Genomic DNA, 20,734 nt, shown 5'->3' on the forward strand with positions numbered 1-20,734 from the left:
CGAAAATATAGAAGATTTATTGCTTTGGGACTTTTTTGGAGAGTGTATGATGACATTTTTGCTTTATTTGTCTTATGGTTTTGGTGCATTTGCAACCATGGGACCTTAAAAGCTTTTTCTTTAAATGAAAAAATGAGATTATTGTGAAATGATGTGATTCCAGATGCTGGAGGGGGAAAACTTGTAAAAAGGCATCTTCTTAGTTCATCTCTATTTTTAATGCATTTAACAATACAACATCCCTTGGCAATAAAGTAACAGTACTTCTCTATACATCAGAAGCTCATGCACAGAGACCAAGAACCCACGATCACTCAGGGACAGCAGCCAAGCAGGGAACTAAATACTCGGGATCCATGCTGATATTATTACATGTTTGGCAAAATCTCCAGCGCTGGAAACAGGGCATTTTGGTTTTTCTCCCCACCTAAACAGCTTCTTATCTCCTTTCCAAGATCATTCATCCTGACCTGTGCCTAAAACAACTTGTCTTTCTGTGGGATGTCAGGAAGCATACCACATACCAGGACTGAGGGCTATGTGCACAAAGCTGTACGCAAGCTCTTGACAACATGTGGCTGTGGACACCCACATACATGTTCATACATGTAACCAAACTTTTGCACTAAATCCATTGGCTTGTGATCACTTAGAGGATGGTTTTGAAAAAGAGCGTTTTGTTGACAGTCTGTGCTAAGCCCATATACATGTATAACAGAAGAGTAAATTAAATATCATCTCTCAGGATTAGATTTCTTTTGAGCCCACTGAAAGTTCAGCATTTTAAGCTACAGGAGAGAACTGTTCTGATTCATGTAGAAAAATCCCAAATTAATCCTACAGCAACTATTTTTGAATTGCTATGTTTGTGCCATTTGCATTTCAGAGGATAGGATAGAAAACTGCATATTGACACTGTTAGAAAAATTATGCTTGTATTGATTGGCCCAGTGACCGATGATGCTGCTGCTTTACGGGGAATCTAGTTTCATTTCTAGTTCGCTATCCTGATGCTAGGACTGCCAGCACTCTGACAGCTGAGTCTCGGAGAGGAAAAAGTACCTTGAGTCTTTCCATAGTACTTTTTCTGGCCGTATAAGGCGTAATGTTGGCTGGCACTGGTGGGAATCTTTTTTAATCGTTCTTAGCAAGAGGCCTGAGTTGTGTGTCAGGCAGGAGGTTTAAATCAGGGAGAAGAGAAGAAGGATTGATCTCAATACCAATTAAAATTTATAATATGCAGCATCTGGGGCTGTTTTGCAATACCTGAAATTTCTAGGGAGAGCAGGGTGCGTTAAGGACAGCACAGCAGCTTGTATTGTTTAATTATACACCTATATTTTGTTTTTCCAGTTAATCTTACCACCTATCATTACCCTAGGGGTTGCTTTTCGGAAGTGGTGAGCACCTACAGCTTCCCTGGAAGACACTAGGAATTGAGAGAGTTTGGCACCCCTGAGAAAGCAGCACTGTTAACTTGCTTTCACTGATTTTGTTTTACTGTTAAAATAAGATTCCACTGATGTTTTGACAGGCAGACTGATCTTTGCACCCAGCCATAACATTCCTTCCTTTCTTATCCTCCTGAAGCCTTTGAAGTTGCATTGTTCAGGCTGTGGCCATCTAATAAGATGGCAATGTTTTCATACAGTAGTTGTGAAAGAAATACCTAGAAAATGCATTGGTAACAACATGAATCTAATTAAATTAATTACATGAAATGTACCAGTGTGACAGTAAAAAAAACCCCAAAACAGAAATCAATTTGACTGTGATAAAACTTGTCACGGAGTAAGTATTTACAAAATTGCCACAAATAAGTTAGAATGGAAGGCAGAGGTAAAGATTATTCTGAAATAACCTAGGTACAAAAATCATATGGTAGGACAAAATTTCATTACTATTCTTCAATGGAGGTGTAATATTAATTTATTGAAAATGTGGAAGGGTAAGTACTTGTGTATGTATTTACAGTTGGGAAGTTTTGTTTGACCCCATATTGAGATCAAAGAATCATCCCATGTAGTTCTCTAATTTCAGTCCTTTATGTCACTTGCTTTTAGTCTACCATTTACAATAACTAATTACAAGACTGAAAATCCACTAAATTCTGACTCTGGCTTTAAATAATTGCAAAACTAAAATAGTCCTTTACATATTGTACAGTCCCTTATACTGGGTATTTCTTCACTAGTACAAACCGTGCACGACAATGTGCAAATGATGGAAAATCACTGTCATTTTATAGAAACTAGATTCATACAGCTAACAAAGAACTTTGAAGCACAGTCAGCAGTTGGCAGCAACAGATATCAGAAGTGTATAACCTCTTCTTAGATCTCTTTGCTATCATTTCTGTGAGAATGAAATGACACACCAGCAGTCAAACAAATTGTAACCTCAATAATGTAAGTTGCATTTTGCCATATGAAATAAAAGTTTATAACATAAGCCTTTTATCTGAGCGACGATTAGGGAAACGAGTAAAATCTTAATGTTTTTCCTTATTTGAAAATTATCATTTGAAATTTCTTTCCAAAAGCAAAGATAGTGAGACTCTCTACCACAACATAAGGTAGTGGCTTTTGGTTGGCACTGTTTGTACACCAAGACTTTTTAAAAGTACCAAGTATGTACTGACTAGCAACTGATTTGATAGCAGAAATGAAGTCTCCGCCTATCTATACTAGGTCTGGAGACAATGCCATGTTGAGATCCCCTGTTCTCTTGTATGGCTTGGGTCCTGTAGTAATGAGTTTGCAAGAATTATGCTTCTGTATGAAATGCTTACATGATATCTGAGATATTTATTGCTGTATAGATATTTATTGCTGTATAAAGGAGCCCCGGTACTTGCATGGCAAGCATATTAGCAGAAAAATGGTTAGAGTCTGATGCTGTGGTATGAATACTGAATCTGCTAAGTTAGCTCCTTCTCAAAGTCAAAATTATTCATGTATCTAATGTATTTTACTAGCAAAGGGGTTTGTCTGCTGCTTATAGCTTAACTCAGGGTAGTCTTGCTTTTTGTCAGTTTGTCGGACAGTTATGGATTACCGCTTTAAAAAAATCTGGTATTGCTAGAAATAAAACTGTAGGCCTTTGCCAAGTAACTGAATAAGGAATACAGCCCACAGAAGAATACACAAACAAAACTCCTCCTTGACTAGTTCTCTGCATTCAGACCAAAACACTTCATACAATGAACTTTTCTTCTAGATCCCAGTCTGCAGTGCCTCCAGTTTTGGGGTTTTTATTTACTTCTGGATGCTAGGAATGATTCCAATAGTCAAGTTTAATCTGTTTTCTTTAAGAGCTTGAAGTACAGGGCCTTATTTTCATAGTTTTGTCTAATATGTTTATATATATATACACACATCATATTTGGTGAAAATATGCATAATTTAATAATTTTTTAAATATTTTATTAGCAAATGCTGGTTTAAACAGAGAAGAGACAGGCAGTTTAATTAGAGCTTGTTTTTTCTCATTTTTGGCCAGGATATTAAACTTTATACAAAAAAGTTTAAAACTTTTCTGTGAAGCAAAATCACTTTGTATTAATAGTGGTAAAAAGAGAAAAGCTAAAATATGTAACAGAATTTCAATTAACCAACAGTCATTGCTGCTTTCCTTTTTGACTGTTGGTCAAAATGCCACCATGTACCTGTATGCCCTTTTCAGTTCCTGTACAGTAATTATAAAAGCTCTGGTCAAAAGACTTTGTGAAGACCAGCAGAGCTGAGTGAGTAAGCTCAGTTACATAGATGCTCCAAGAGCATCTTTGGTTAATTATCTAACTTAGAATTAAGAAAATGTTCGATGTTTCAACAGGGTCCTTTATGTAGCTCTTTTATGTCACACAGAGCTGTTTGCAGTGCAGCCTGGTGCAAGCCTACATTTTTCCTCCTGTGGTTCAAGTCAAGCAGAAGCTTGACTTGTGGTCAACTGTATTAACCACAGTTCCCTCCTTAACTTCCAGTTTAAATAATGTATTCTGCCTTTTTAAATTCCTCCTGCCTCCTGAAGACTGGGATGGAAAACTTCAAGTCTTGCATGGCAGCTAAGTCCGTCTCCTAGGATGTTTAATTAATCGGAGATGGATCTAATACAATCAATTTGTATATTGCTTTGAAATCTTTCTGAATGAAAGGTATGGTAGAAAAATATATTTATGGTTATTTTAACTGAATGCAATTTTATTTGTAGCAAGACAGACCCTATTCTTATATGACAATCTTACTTACAGTAATGACGTTTTTATGACTGAAAATAAGAAAAATAAAATGGTGATGGTGATGTTTGCATTAAATATTTTTGAGCTGCAGTTGAGAATATGGTAGAAAAGAAGGTGTAAATATTGCTTTATGCAGAATTCCATATGTTTGTATTTGTATTTGCATTTTAACAATAAACTGTATCCTGATTAGGAGGAATAGCTTTGTAGGTCCTTTGCAGAATGAAACAAAAACCTTAATTATGTGACTCGTGAAATTCAAAGGCAGATGAAATATTCTAGGTATGAATTATGTATCATGTAAAGGGGACATTCTTAAAAATACGGTCTATGGCTTTTGTCGGGACAGGAGAGAACACTAGCCACACTGATTTTATTGCATAATCAAAAGCCCTTGCTCCCCCTTTTAAGCAAAAGAAGATGTTCAGAATAGAGAAACCTGTGCTGCGTCAATTAGTTCTTTATACATTTAGAAGTAAATCCTGAAACATAGTCATGTAGGCTGACAGGGAAAGTAAGCGAACCTCATAGTAGCAAGACTTTCCTTTGCAAGCCTTTTACATAACTGTAATCACCGAAATACACATTTCCACATAATCCTGTCAAAGATAGCCCTCTGGTTTTAAGCTTGGAGAAGACAGAGCTTGTAACACAGTCATTCAAAAACTACCAAGAGCCAACAGACAAAATGAAGTACCTCAGTTTGAAATGACTACTTGCAGAACAGACCACCACATACTAATCTTAGGGCAGGCTGGTACAAACGCCATGCCGTCCCTGGGTGACATTCCGGCCAAGTGCAGTCTGAGCCACTTGCGAACACGCGTGCCAGGCAACAGCTAGCCTGCTGGGGGGGGTGCAGGAGGAGCCATTGATCCTCTTTATGAAAGCAGTGCTGTACACAGAAGCTTAAAATAATCTACTCTTTTAAAGGACATAATTTCCTCTCCGCCCTCCCAAATAAATAAGTCAAATTAATGCACTCCCATATGATCCCCTTTCTTTGTCACAACAAGGAAGCATAAGTGTTGATTTTCTGGCTGGCCTGATAAATTTTCATGGCAGTTCTGCAAGGCTAATTTAACATTACCAGTAGAAGCTTCACCCCAGTGCACTTGTCTGTTGTGATGAGACACTTATGGGCTATTATTTGTGGTTCATTTGTGCCAAATAGTGGTCCTCCATACATTGACTTAAACAATTTCTTTCCACCACCTCCACACTTTTACTACTTTGTAAGTACTTCATTGCATTGTTTCATTAAATAATCCATTCAAGCTCTTGAGCAGATAATCAAAAGGGAAAGTCAATATCAAAAGGGAAGTGTGGCAGAGATCAATTTTATCCTCTCAGTTGTGATTTTGGGAAAAATTGTTAGACTGAAGGGATATACCCACAGTGACCAACTCTGTGAGTTGTTCAGGGCAACATTATTTGCCCGGTTGAGGGTTATAAAATACTGCTGGACTAAAGACCTCCAAAGGTAATTGCCACATTTAGCAGTTAAAATGTTGCAAACACCCAGTGCCATAGTTGGTACAGTGCCTATTGGATTGTGCTCTGCGTTTCGCTGTGTTCAGTGCACCATCTCTCCAATCACAGCATGCATCGATGCATTATATAAGCTTGTAGCATGAAGCAAATTTAGGGGCATAAGTTATGAAGTCACTTGTTTTCTGTTTTTCTACAGCTCTTATAATTGCAATGCAAACCAGGTTTTATGCATGGTCTTCTAACTTGATTAGATTATGGGGAGAGTTAAGCAGTCAGTTGTCTGCAACTACAGTGTTATCTGGAAAGTTGCTTTTTTGCACTTAGAGTTTTTGTGAAAATTATAGGCATGTGGGGTCATCTCCTACATACATGAGTTGCAAACTCAGTTAGAAATGTGGTATGTTTTTTCATCTGTACCACAAATGTATACAGATTACTTTTCAATTTAACAAATGTTATTGCTGATCTACAGAATAAGTTTTAAAAAGTGCTACTCAGATTTACAAAGAGATGACTAAGACTTTTTTCAGGTAAAGATGATCTCAAGATAAAAAAGGGCATGTCTAAATATGCTTCCTATTTTAATTTCTGTTTATTTCTAGCACACCAGGAACTGCTTGCTTAAGAAAGCATTTTTCTCCTGATACTTCCCCGACTTTCCATTTCTCTAATAACTAGGAAATTACAGACTGCTCAGGCTGGTGTAACATCCTACTATGGCTTAGCATATACTCTTGCAGCTAAGCCAAATGCTGTAGCAAAGGAAGAAGTAACGGATTATTGACTTGTAGACTGTATCGCTGTTTGGGTCACCAGCCTGTAGGGAAGGATTTTTGAACTGCCGCTGTATCCAGAGAGCTTATTACAATGTGGAGCTGGAATCTACCCAGAGCATTGAAGCTTTCTTTTTCCCTGGTGTTATCTCTTTTTGGTTTTGTGGCCCTGCTGTAGCTTGTTGTCCGCCCTGGGGAACCAATTGCAATGCTGGAAAATTAATCTTGAAATAAGTATTTGATAGTCTCTGCAGGATTATATCTTTGGAGAGGCAGCAGCAGTGTGTCATTGACATCTTAGTGCCCTCTGATGATGGTGTTTTTGACGCAAACCCTCCTCACCACTGCCCCAACCCATGTGATTTAATAACATGAGCTTACAAAGGAACTGTTGCAGTGAATACACAGTGTGATCCAAACAGTAAATGTATGTGTATTTAACTTTGATAGTAATTAAGGGCAAGTAGTGTCAGCAGACAGCAGAATGATACTGCAGCTGTCCTGCATGTTAAGGAATTGATGTATTCAAGAAGGAGGTTTCACAAGTGCTGCAATGGTTAAGAAAAGTAGAGTGGAAACCATTTTTTAACTGTTTAGCTCATTTCCTCCTTGAAGTCATCGTTAAATAGATCTCATGCTTGGATTTCTCACATCCCTTGTGCTACTCACTGTCTTTCCTGATAGATTGCCCCAGCAGAAGGATTGGTGTCTATACTAAAGAAGAGAGATGACAGGGAAGGAAAAACAATTGCTCAAGCCCAGCAAAGGCAAACAAAGAGAAGAGTGCGATTCCAAGAAATGGAAGACACATTGGATCAAGGTAATTTAAAGCTGTTAACTCATGGGTTGCACTCTTGGGGTGCAAATGATGTTGATATTTTTGTTCACAAGAGCAAAGTGGGCATTCATTGTACATTGTACTGTCTTGGCTTTTTAAAACTTAATCAAGTAATAAGTGAAGGTGATTGATCAAAGATTATTCTATACTAGCTTTGGGTAACAAGGCTACAGAAAGATACAATAAGTACACTTCTGTTTTAAAGCTTGGCTGAGACTGAAGCCACAGGTTTTTTCCTCTGGCTGAATGATTTGCGAGTGACATCTAATGGATGTCCTTTCATTAATGTTTAGAGCGTAGAGGTGGGAGGTGTAGGCTTTCTCCCTAAATCTAATCCATGTAGGTAAAGAGGGATGCAAAAGAAACAAGTCTGTTGTGCTTTGTCCACAGGTATCTGTCCAGCCCTTTCTAGTAGAGCATGGGATTGGAGGGTGTCAGATTTTAACCTTGCTTTATAATTAAACATCCATATGTATTTGCTAGCTGTCATTAAATTTGGCTAAACACCTTACTGCCTTTTTGATGGGCTAAATAACCTCATAAGAAATACAATATATTATTTTGTTAAGCTTTTCTTGGAGTTTAAGATCTCTATTATTCAAACTAAAGAGATGTTAAGAAAAATACTTTTGCTTGCTAATGATAGTCCTTTCTATATCTACTGTGTGTGCCAGCCACTAAATGGTATTAATGGAGGTCTTCAGTGCTTAAAAGTGTATTAAGTGTCTCATACACTGAAAATAAAATCCATTCACTGCCCAAAAGGGAGCTTATCCCATCTTTTTCTTGAAATTATGTTAAAACAATTTATGTTTTAAATAAGATTTCAATTAGAGTTTCTTCTATTTTTTTTTTCCAGGGATTTAGTGATTCAAAAGGGAAGTTGTTTATTATTATTTCAAATCTGATTTCAAACACACAAAAAAAGTGCTTGAACATTTCTTCTTTTTTTCTTCTTTCCCCCTGTTTCTTCTCCCTGATGTAGTGTGAAGGGAGTTCAGAAATTTTCTTAGAGCCTCTTCAATCTGACAGAAGATGCAGATGTTCATGCATACAAGTTACCAAGGACAAGCGAGGTTGTGAGGATGTAGCAGCACCTTTGCAACCTCTTTATTGCTCTTACTCTGGAATAAACAGTCATGCAAAGAGTTACCACAGAATAACTGAGATGTAAAATAACCCCTCAGATTAGCCTACCCTGAAGGTTTTGTCTCTATCCTTACAGTCAAAATGTGAGTGTAAACACAGACAGTTCATGGTAGCACAGTCAGTATCAGTACAAACGAAGCAAGAATGTTTCCATTTGTTTTAGTTTCAAAGCTTTTGTTTCATTTCAACTATTTCCATGAAGGAAGGCTTTGGTTGTGTGGCATTCTCATAGTAAGTGTATTTTGCTTCAGTGTGGAATGACTCCACAAGTGATATCAGCAAGGACAGGTACACAGGTTGCAGAAATGAAGCTATATAATTATTTAGGTTTCTGAAAAGACTGGGTAGAGAAACATACAGTTCCTGGTATGTATTACGGTCACTTTGACACAGTGAGCGTTATTAAGTGTGTTTACCTCCTGACTCATTCATGGTAAAAACCTATCTCAGATTTTCTCACGTGGGTTCATATTGCTTTGTATATCATCCCTTTTCACCTTTTCTGCTCTTATATTTACAGATGAAGTAGCTGGTGGCTCCTGTATTTTGCTGATCCTGCTGTGCATAGCAACCGTTTTCCTTAGCATTGGAGGAACTGCATTGTACTGCACCTTTGGTGACATGGAATCCCCTGTGTGTACTGATTTTGCAGCCAACATGGATTTCTATTATACCCAGATATTGCAGCGTATGGAAGAACTTAAACACTGGATAGCCTTCTCATAGCTGAAATGAGCGGCGACAGCACATTAAAAGCTCACCAGTGGTTACTGGAGAGGGTAGAAAAAAATTGTGATTTCAACTTCTCTAACACTTGCCACCTGCAGGTGTTGTGTATTTGATGATGTACTTACACTTTTACTTAGAAATCAAGAAAATTCTAGTTTAGCAATCAGGTGGCAAAATGTTCACATCTTAAGCTGTAGCAGTGTGGTATGGGAGAGTAAAAAGTTATTCTCTTCACCCTTTTGAAAGTAGGCAAGTAGCTTTTCAACAACTTGAGCAAGTGAAGAAGAAAGAAGAAAATTAACTGTCTTCTATACGCTCTCCATTGCCACACATTGTGTAAGCAATCTCTGGAAGCTTAGTAAAAGGACAGCTTTAATTTACAGCTGTTTGTGCAAAGGTGTTGCCTCCAGCTATCATGCAATAAGTCTGTGTTTTATGGAAACATTATTTTTCTTCTAAGTCTTACTATTTTTCTCCATTTTAATTCTCCTGGTGAGCCATGTAATTATTTGGGTGGAGTGAGAAGGGTGCAGTGGCATTCACGGAGCCCTCATTTGGTGATTAACAGGCTGACCCTGTATCTTATAGCTTACGGTGAATATCATGAGTGGGATAAATCTGCTGGCAGATTTCACTAAATTTCCTGAAACTTTACTCCCAGTATTGTGTGGGCTGTTTTAGAAATGGAAAGTTAGAAAAAGAAATCATTGGTCTCACTAAACACAGAAACAGAAGTAAGATGTTTAGTAAATTATTCGTGTTAAATAGTAAAGTGGCTTTGGCCAATTTTAAAGCACCTGGTAGCAGGTGTGGGGCTAACTGGGTTTTCTGTCCAGCTATGTCACTGACTTGCAGTAATCACTTTGTGCCTCAGCTTCTCCTCCATAAATGGGGAATAATGATCCTTGCCTTTGTCTGTGAATATTTATTGCAATTAGGGCTCATGTCTGATTCATCCCAGATAAGTGCACAGGATCACTGAACTGTGTGGCTGCAACCTCTCTCGATGAGTGAATGCTTATGTAAAGCGGGACTGATCCAACGTAAGAGATTCAGAGGCTCACTGCAGATCCGCAGCATGTTAGTAGTCCAGGGCACTCGTTCCAGCAGATAAAGCACATTTGCACCTGTTTGCCCCACAGTTCTGAGACCTGTATTGTAAAATCTGTTCTTTTTCTATCATCAGCTTTACAAGCAAATTTAAATCAGGACAAAGAGTCATTTTAAATGGGTTTTCTATCTCTTGGTGCTCAGCCCTCCCTGTGTGGTCTGTGAGAGAAACACGGACATGACTGTGAAGGTGAGAATTAGATACGCAGGCCTTTGGCCCACACTCTGGTCAAAATGTGGCAACTGTTCTTGCACAGAGCATAATGGCCTGTCCCTGGTGAAGGCGTTAGTGTGAAACGATTCCTTTACACCTCAGGAAACAGCATTTTTGAGGGGTCCACTTCACTCCGTGATTTCCTGCTTACTAACGTTGTATGATGCAGTGTGTTCAGGTTTAGAATATTATTTTGTAAAATACTATTAAATGAAATCTTCAAGGTACTGCTCAGAGTTATAACATTAAATGATCATGCTTTCTGGCGTTTGCAAGCAAATCGTCCCTCTAGTGAGCTTGATTGTTCCTAACGCAGTTATACTTAACAGGTTTTTAAAGTGAAAGTTAAAATCACGTTTTTTTCTAGAATAAATTGCATGTATGATTTCTCTTTTTGTTTTCACTGCAGAGGCTTAGTTTATGTATACCTTAGGAAGCCTCATGTGCAGCTTTATATTAAACTAGCAAATTTAAAATGCCCAAATTAATGAAAACTTTTGCTTTCAGAATGAAACTTGAGAACGGTAGTTTGTGTATTTTTTGTTTGTTGTCCTCAGAGTATTATAATGCTGGGCTAATCTAAAGGAGAAAGGGAAAGACACTTTTGTATTTTAAAGTGTTACTGGCTGGTTCAGTTTATTATTTGAAGTCTGGGTTTGTTTATTTATTTAGTTCTTCTTTTAAAGAGAATCTTAATTTTCTTTTTTGGTAATTTACAGAGTAATTAAAAAGCATGCATTCAGTTAAAATATGTATTTATAGTGACTATGTAGTTAGAATATATTTTGGGTTTCTGTAACTTTGCATTGACTGTTTCAGGATATTAAGTTTATTCCTAAAGAGACAACTGTTGATTTCAGCTTAAAAAAATCTTTTTAAGTTTTTGTGCACTTCATCACCAAAAAGATCAAGAGGTATATATAGAGCTATTTATTCAAAAGTATATCAGATATGGAGATGAAATATCCTCTACTTCTAGGTTCATTTAATTAAAACTTTTTTAAAAAAAATATTTTATTTAAAACTGTAAAGCTATTTCAGGTCAAAGCAATTTTTAATAAGCAATTCAGTTTAAAATGAGTGGTCCACATCCTGGTACGTCCACTTTGTGCTATATTCCCAGTGCAAAGACTCACTACTATCAGCAGAACTGCCTACAAGAAGATCATGAAGAGGCTGGGCACCACTTTACCAAGAAGTACCTGATGAAAAATGAGCGGCCAGGCGTTCTGTGTAACTCAGCTACCTTACACTTGTGTTGTAACTTGGAGCATCTCTCCAGCCTTCCCAACCTATGCCAAGGTACCACACCTGCAAAGTCTCTCAGGATTTGAGGGAGCGGAAGGGGCACATACGCACAGGCTGCTCCGCTCCTGATCTGAGCTGTTCACTGCTCAGTTGCAAGCAAGTGGTTGAATCTGGCTCTAGTTTCTGTTGGCATTCCTTTATAAAAAGCTGATGGTACTGATTCTTGCTTCATGTGACAGTGCTGTTAGTGCGAATAGTTTGCGTGGTCTGTAGTAGGTTATCAAACTTGCAGCTACCAGCATAACAAAATTTGCTTTGTGTTAAACTCCAAAGAGTGTGTGGGTAGGCCTGATGTTGGCCTTCCTATATGCTCTGTTCTCTTTAGATTGCTGGTGACATTGCTTCCGCCTGGGTGACCTGAGGGGTTAGGATCTTACAGTCAGGTAAATCCAAGCTAAAAGAAATAGTTGATTTGAACAGTTATGCCTCTTGTCTGAGTATTTTGAGGTAAAATAATACTGAGCAACAGCTAAGATTATTATAAGTAGGAAGAAAACAGAGGAAAAAGGCTTTTTTTCTTCCCCCCTTTGTGCATTTTAAAGCCCTTTGTGTATCAGTTTTTATTTATTCTGTTTCCTTCCCTGCCACTGTCTTTATGGCTGTTCTGTTTGGCAGTAGGGGAAACATACTACGCCAGCGTGAAACCATTTGTAGTTGGTAGGAAAATTCAGGGAATGGTTCAGTACTTGACAGCAGTTAAAAGTAATTTCTTAAAATATGACTGGACTTCAGGCTGATAGTGTACCTTCACAGAAGTTGTGGCCACTTAATCACTTGCAGCACTCTACTAGAAACCCCCACCTTCCAGTTTATTCTTGAGCATAATTATTTTGAAGAGGTTCTCACAATAGAGCAAAATCAACAAGACTTTTTATGTAGATTCAGCATATGCTGCCAAAAAGAGCTTTCTGATGACATAATTAACACCCTTACCCCAAACAGCATAGACTACACCAAGAAAGCACTGTGCGGCAGCGTAGCCACACTGTACTACAGGCTTGTTTTCAAAACAGTGTCTATAAGGAAGCAGATATTCCACAGCCCAGATATGCCAGCAGAAGTTTGTAATCTAGACAAAGCCCATGTTTTAAAATTTTTCCAATATCTTTGCTTTCATACTTGGAAAATGCATAGGCCTGGTGACAAGCAGTAGGAAGTAGTCTAACAAAGAGGGAGACTCTGTTTTAGGGTTTTTGGGAGTAAAGGGCAAGCTTGAACTATCAAATAAGCAAAGCAGATTGGAAGTCCGGATTCTTGTGTGACTGGGTACTATTCCACTCAATAACCTAAAGGGATGTTGCCCTCCTAAGAAAACATGTTTGCCTACTTTGTACTGTAATGTAAAATGAAGACCATCTGAAAGGACTAATAATGATTCATAACAAATTTAACTTAAGCTTCCTTTAGCAAAAGGAGTAAATAATTGTGTTTGAAACCGTCACCCAAGCTTGTAATTTAAATACTGTAGCAAAAAAATAAAAACTGTCCCAAAGAAAACATATGAACCTTTTTGGGTACTGTGATTTCTAAATGTATAAAAAGACTGAGAAGATTTTCTGTGAAATTCAAGTAAATGAGCAGTACCTCCAATAAGAATTTAATGGTCAAACCCAAATGAGAATGGAAAATAAGGATAAAACGTATAAGGTTTGGTTTGGGTTTTGGTGTAATGTAGTTTTCCTGGGTGGGTTGGTTTGTCTTTGCTTTAACAGCTAAACGAAAACCCAGCTTTCTCACAGAGCCTGGTTCCTCTAGGCAGGTGGGTGTAAAGTACTAAAATGTTGCCTTACTGCATCATTCTGAAAACAAATTGACAGCTGGTAAGTTTCAGAATTCCTAGTAACTGGGTGGGTGACCCGGACAGTGGTCACAGGCCAGTCTGCTCTTTTGAGTTTAATTAATTAAATAAATAAATACAAACCAATTCCAACTGAACCCAACCTAGCAGCTTCTGATTTGAACAGGAACATACCAACACTACATTTTGCAACCCCCCCCCCTTGGCTCTTCCCCCAAAAGCCATGGAATGAGGCCAACCAGAATTTTAAACTGCTAAAAAAGTAGTGAAAACCTAAGAGAAAATCAGGCAGTTTTATACATTTTGTTTTGGTTTTGTTATCTTTTAGTTGTTTTCAGGTTGTTCTTCAGAGTCAGGAAAAGTGAGAACTACAATGAGAAGGAGAAAAAAATAAGAGATTTTCATATAACTTCTTTGAAACTTGTGAGATAACATCTCACAGTGCCAGACTAAATCATAATATCTGGCAGCCTGGAGGTGTGGCCTAAGAGTGGTCTTTATGTGTAGAATTAAATTGCTGTTATAAACAGTTCTTCTGTAAAGACTGACATCTGGTTTCAGGAAGACAAGCAGCTGATCTTCCACTTCTGAGTCTTGATCTGACTCTGACCAGAAGCACTGGTAATCTTGAGGAACCTGGATGGGCTTCCAGAACTGGTCAGTAAACTCTTTTGTCCGAAAGACAGGCTTTGCCTTAGGCTTCGGCTTTGTAGACACAGCTGTGCTGACTCAGTACTACTACAGACTGAGTTCACTGAATCTGTCAGTCACTGCTTTCATTCCTTGGTTCTCCTTAACAACCTTCTTGTGAACAGTCTTCTATCCCTGCCTTTATGAAGAGCTGCTGCAGTCTCTATCCATGTTTTCATCCCCATGAGTCCCCTTTTATTCCTTCTGTCTCCCTCCTCCTTTACCATTTCTTTCCCAGTATGAAATAGCATATGTTCTATCATTCATCGGATCATAAGGTAATTGAGTTAGGAAGGGACCTCAGAAAGTCTCTAGTCCATCCTTCTGCTCAAGGCAGGGTCAACTGAGATCAGACCCAATTGCTCAGGGCTTTATCCAGTCGGGTCTTGAAACCCTCCAAGGGTGGAGACTGCACAGCCTCCCTGGGCATATTCCACTGCTTGGCTGTCCTCAGGGTGAAAAAGTTCTTCTTTATACCCAGTCTGAACCTGCTTCAGTTAGTTGTCTCTCCTCCTGACGTGCGCTGCTGTGAAGAGCTTCTTATAACCTCCTCATAGTTACTGGAAGGCTGCTACTAGGTCCCCCAAAGCTATCTCTTCTCCAGGCTAAACACCGTGTTTTCTAGCAGTGTCCTTCTGATCCCTCTCTTCACTTTCTTGTCCACAGCATCCTCCTTCCTGATAGGGATCCAACATTCTCCTATTAGAATAGGGATCCTGTATGCTTCTCCCTTTCCTCTTCCACCTTACACTCTCAAGTTCAATATCAAGATTTTAAAATCAGTAATGATGCCACAGGCAAAACTGAAATAGCAATGACAACTACTATTACATTAAAAACTGTCGATGACTCTCACTGATGCATTAGTGTGTAGCAGTGGTTTCAAAACTTATGCTGATTCTTGTCCTACTCTTAAACAGCTGGTGTTTGAAGGATCACATGCTGATTTCCATGTGCCTTAATGAAATAATCTAAGTATTTTTCTCTAAAATAGCTACCCAAGGAAGCCTAAAGTATTTAACTATAAAATCCTTTTTTAAAAAATGAATTTTTTAGCCATTGCTTCTTTGAGGCTCCTTTGTATCGTTTGTGATTTGTATTACTTTGAATTAAATGTCATGGTAATTCTTCTTGGGTGTAACATAGGCCTAGGGTTTACTGCATTCAATAATGTCCAAAAATTGTGGTCATGTCTTGAAGAAAACGATGATGGGAAGTAGATGCGTGCTGTTTCACAGAGTTGCTCTGTGACAGCTAAGATGTTACAGAATTGGTATCAGTGAATTTCAGCCAAAGGTCTGATTCTGCACTTGGGTTCATCCTGAGCTTGTTTTTAATGGCAAACAGGGTAAAACAAAAAATTTAGAGGCAGCACTGAGGCACACCCAAAATTTCAAAGGCATGTCTAATACCAGACCAAAGTCCTCCGTTAATCTAAAATTGTTGAGTTTCACATGACAATAGATCAGTCAGCTCTCTCCTTTTGCTTTTTGCCAAGAAACTGTCTGGCAAAGTGTCATCTTTTAGCCAAGATGGGCTCCTGATGTAGGGCTCATTTGTTAGGCTGTTGGGGAAGTTTCCAGTAACACTTCTGTCAAATGACAGTTAATGATTGTGTCCCATTTCATCGCCTGGCATTGAAAATTAATTTAAGCCCCACTATCGTGCTTTCATAGACTGATCAACTTTAAAGTTGCTACCAAAAACAACTTTCAGAGTGATAGCTATAGGGTTTTTTTCCGTAAGTGCCATGTGCCGAGTCCTGCAATGAGACAACTTTACCGGTTTTCACAGTTTTGCCAAAACATGGCCAGATTCCACAACTGCTGTTTGTAGTGCATGGAAGCAGTGCCAATGCAGCGTTCGCTATAGTGCACCCCCTCAGCTGGTGGGTATTCATTCGGCTCTCCTGAACTGGCAGCCTTGCGCTAGAAGGTAATGGTTGCATCAGAAGTGGCGGTGAAAGCATATATGCACTAGAAGTTGAGCAACATGAGGATATTGTTACTTCCACGTAAACCTTACACCTAAAAATCCACTTTTTTTTGCTTTCACTTAGGAAGCATTCATCAGTTTTCCTTGACAGCTTTTTATTAGAGAGAGACAGCGTTAAGCCAATTCCTCTTCTTCTTCCTCAGGAACTGGAATCGATGCTTTTTGCCAGAGATAACATGAATCTTGCCACTCGTATGTGATACTGAGAATCCTCATGCTTATACAGCGTAATACTTCTGGCTTTTCTGCCAGAATTTCTAAGGAAATTGGTAGCCTCTGAGGCTATGAGAGTAGCAAGAATATTTTCACACTACTTTTCCGAGCTAGCTGAATTCAGTCCACTATAGAAAGGACTCGCAGAAAAGAAGAGAGCGAAAGGTTTTAATCACTAAGGATCTGTACAATTTCAGCAAGACAAAATGTCAGTATCTGCCATCATAGAAACTAGCAATGTTGCTCCAAAAAGGCCTACCATAATTAATAGACAAGAGTATATTTGAAAAGAGTTACAAATAAAAAAAGTTATATACTGAGGTTTCTCAGTGACTGTTCGTGAAAAGAACAGTGAAAGATTGGAGGCTTTATGTACAAGTTAGTAAATTAAATAAGGGGAAACAACTTCTCAAGGTTGTGGGCAAAAGGGCTGCAGAAAGAATGTAATAAAGACCTATGATCAAAGATGATAAAAAATGTTTATTGGTAAAGGATGAAAAATATTTCTCATAATGATATCTATCAGTGATGGTGGGGGTTTTTTCCAATCAGATTTTATAGAAACAGAAAAAAAATGCACAATAGTGTAATGACATCAGAGAGGAGAGGTGCTAATGGTTAAAATATTGCTGAATTCTCTGTAGGACTCCTTAGGAGGAATTCAAGTGGTTTGTAGAAGGTCACGTAGCAGGAAGAAGCAAAGCAGGACCAGAGCTTATAAATCCTATCTTCTGATCTTTTGTCTGGTCCCGGTTCCCAATAAGACAACACAGATTAGGGAAGATAAAGTAGTACCCTGTTGTTCACATTATCTTTGACTTCACATAGCTTTGAAGACTTTATTTAAAGATATTTTTATATTCTTATATATTTTGTGGTGATCTTAAGGAATAAAATTGATTCCAGAGATGAATTTCCTTTCTAGTATGCAGCACTAAGTCCAAATGCCATTTTAGCATATTTTTAGTACTTGATATCATCATACCCGTGGTAGCTGGTTGCTATTTACATGTATTAAAACAAACTGTATCAACAGACCACATGGGAACACATAGTATAATAGCAACTCCTATCATCAGAAAATAAGGCTCAAGCTCTCTGTAGTCACTTTGTGTTTCACCATCTAACCGTTAACTACTCATGCGCTGTTAACTACCAGGAAAGTGACAATGCTCAGCAGAGCAGGCTCTATTGAGAATCTGCTGGGCTTCACACAATACCTATCGCTGTGCCAAGAGTGAGGAAACAAAGCGATGTGGAAAGAAGTAGCGGTCACCAGATCCTGTCTCCCAGCAGAAATGAAGTTCTTGTGAGGCACAGAAATGTTCTGACCATAAACTGGATGTTGTCGTCACTGTCTGCAAATGTGAAAAGTGAAAATAATTTCAAATGTTCTTGGCGTCCCTCAAAATGCCTTTAATAACCTTTTTTTCCTTTCAATTTTTGGATTATCGAAAGCTTTCCCTTAGTTGAAGGCAAAGAGGAAAATTAAGCAATAGTAAATTTTTTTTTTTTTTAATTTGGCATGTACTGTCTCTTATATTTTTCTATAAATAGGACATTGCTTTTCTGAGCCAATTCACTCCTGGGTAATAGCCCATGGTTTACCTACAAAGGCAAAATAGATGGCCATTAGCAATAAGTGACTCATGTATTATAAAACAGCCCCATTAAAAAGAACCATCTCTATCGACTCATGCAGTAGGATGATGAAACAATATTTTCAGTGAACTGGCTGAATTTTGCAATGCGGAGCAAGCCTTCCACAGCCCACGCACACTGACAGCTCAGTCTGGCACTTTCTTTGTCTTTGTACTGCAACCTTTCACAGCTACGATTTCCCAGTACAGAGCAGCCAGGGAGGCAAGTATTCTTCCCTTTGCTCCTTTGACCACTGAGATGACCAGCAGCTGCAGGTCTCTCAAAACCCAACAGAACAGCCATGAGTTGTCTATAAAGACTCTAGAGTTTCAGTCGTGCAACTCCAAAACAGCCTGTCTTTTCATACGCTCCCCGCAGCTAGGGATGAGTTAGGCAGTAGGTGCCTGTAACGAGTCCATATCCATGCAAGCCTGGAGGAGATGCTCTTTGCCACATAATTCCCTCTGTAGGAGAGCAGCAGCCATGGCTGGGAGTCAGATGTTCCGCTAGCAGGAGATCAAGCAGTGTCCTTCAGGACTGAGCCTGAGATTGTATTGCCTACAGTCCAGCATAGAAGAGACTGCACAGTATGTCCTGTGGACCTTTCCGAAGTATTTCAAAGTAATTGCTATCCTGAGCACTCCCAAAAAGGTTTTAAGAATCTAAACCTGCTGATCTTCCTTAAGTAGAAATATGTAGCATGAGGGACTGAAGGCTTTAGGATCCCACAACAAAGGCATCGGGGAAACCATAAAAATACTTGCAGAAAGTTTTGAATGGAAGCAGTGCTGGCTGCCGAGACTGCCTCAGGATTTCAAGATCATTCAAATATGAACAAGGGCAGACTTCAAAAAGTTTCTCAAGGAAAAAAGGCTATGCTCTGTGGCACTTACCGTCACAGAGCACGTAGCATCACAATCATGAATTCAAATATGGTTTAGCAGGTTACACTAGGACAGAGACAGGGCAAGTCTGAAATTAATTTTTTTCTGGCTATTGTTCTGAACTGCACGGCTAAATAGCAGACTGTTTGCTTTTCAGTTCTGTCCTTATATTCTCTTCTATTTTATTTTCCCCAAACCTTCATTCCTGCCTCTGAATGACATCTCTTTTAAACAACTGGCTCAGTATTTTTTTGATATGGCCAGAAAAAAAAATTGGGTGTGGCTGAAAAAGGCTGTGCTGTTTTGAAGTAGTTGGGAGAGAGAGTTGATTAAGTGATAAGACAAAACTGGAACTTGGGAGGGTTTGATTTAATTGCCCGCTCTCCCACAAATTTCCTACGTGGTCTTAAGCACGTCACTTAATTCTCCTGTGTTTCAGGAGTGTGTTTCCCCTATGTAACGGGGACAATTCTCCTCTGATGCTCCTGTGGTGATATAGCAATATACATTCTAATGTTCCTTATAATGAGTGGGGTCATGGTAATCTCCGAAGTAAACCATTTTAAGCAATATCAGCAACTTGCTAGTCACGCTTTGTCTGAAAAGGTTACCCTGCATTGTCACAAGTAATTGCAATGAACCCTACATCTGAAAAAAGAAGGGAAGAAAACCCTTCTTGTTTTTCACTTTCTTTTTTGAGTTTTCTATGAATATGATTGCTGTATCAGAGGGGCTGTAGGAAAAAAGTATTGAAAAGTCGGAAGATATGCTTTAGTATTCCTGCCAGTTTTTGTGCTGTGCCATCAGTTGAAGAAATTGCATCTGGTTTTATTTTTTGTGAGGTTTTTTAGCATCATAATGACTATATTGTGAGATTTTACAGCTATTTCAAGCTACCTGTAGAACTATAAACTGCTTTTGCATCTTAGCATTTCCCTATGGGCGTGAGGGGTAAAACCAGTTGCTTGATGGATTTCAGGATCTGGTATCTGCAGTATATAGGCTTGTTAGTCCTTCCCACTTTATGCTACCTGCAATGGAGCAGAGCTTTTAATGGTCTTAATATTACCAGTGGTTACCTGGGAGCGGGGAGACAGGAACAGACTGTGGAAAATATGACCGGGTTGTTTTTTAAAGTGTTCATACTAGAAGCTTTGAGAGGGAATCTGAAAGTCTGTCCCCCATACTATGAGCATTTATAGCAATTAAGCTTTTTGCTACTGTGTGACTCAGTGTAGTGACAGGATTAGTGGGGATTTAGTGATTTAGGTATACTTAGTGGTTGAGATTCTCAGGTTCACTAAGAAATTGCCCATCATAAGCTATTCACTGGAAATCTTGAAAACAATGTGGGGAGGCTGACATAAAGGAAAAAATGAGCCAAATTAAGGTACAGCTTCTGGTCCAAACACAACCAATTCCCTAGCGCAGCCACCTCCAGAAACACCCTTCTGTCATAGATATTAGCTGCGGAAACTGCCCTTGACTGCAGAAAGAGTCAGGCATCTTGCCTGCTGGTTCTGTGTTTTTTCCCTTTTTAAAGTGACTTACTTGTGGGTTTTTGGGCAGAAGATGGAGGTTACAGCTTTTGCCTCTTTCCTTCCAAATGTGTACCCAAGGGGTGGCAGAGAAGAGTGATGCCATCATAATTTCTTACTGAA

At 38.8% G+C, this 20,734-nt stretch overlaps 1 protein-coding gene across 5 annotated transcripts in view; it reads left to right on the plus strand.

The window, feature by feature from the left end:
* Nucleotides 1–20,734, plus strand: part of CNST (consortin, connexin sorting protein) — a 63,572-nt gene that overhangs the window by 41,476 nt on the left and 1,362 nt on the right. For 4 of the 5 annotated variants that reach the window (XM_075496032.1, XM_075496035.1, XM_075496033.1 and 1 more), the window contains 2 exons: nucleotides 7,189–7,324; nucleotides 9,012–13,349. In XM_075496032.1, the coding sequence (XP_075352147.1) occupies nucleotides 7,189–7,324; nucleotides 9,012–9,217 (342 nt within the window). In that variant the 3' untranslated portion in view covers nucleotides 9,218–13,349. Of the gene's footprint in view, nucleotides 1–7,188; nucleotides 7,325–9,011; nucleotides 13,350–20,734 lie in introns of those variants that run through there. The other variant, XR_012774800.1, reaches the window with a different exon arrangement.

The sequence above is a fragment of the Mycteria americana genome, chromosome 3, assembly GCF_035582795.1.
Source record: "Mycteria americana isolate JAX WOST 10 ecotype Jacksonville Zoo and Gardens chromosome 3, USCA_MyAme_1.0, whole genome shotgun sequence".
In the NCBI taxonomy this organism is placed as follows: Eukaryota; Metazoa; Chordata; class Aves; order Ciconiiformes; family Ciconiidae; genus Mycteria; species Mycteria americana.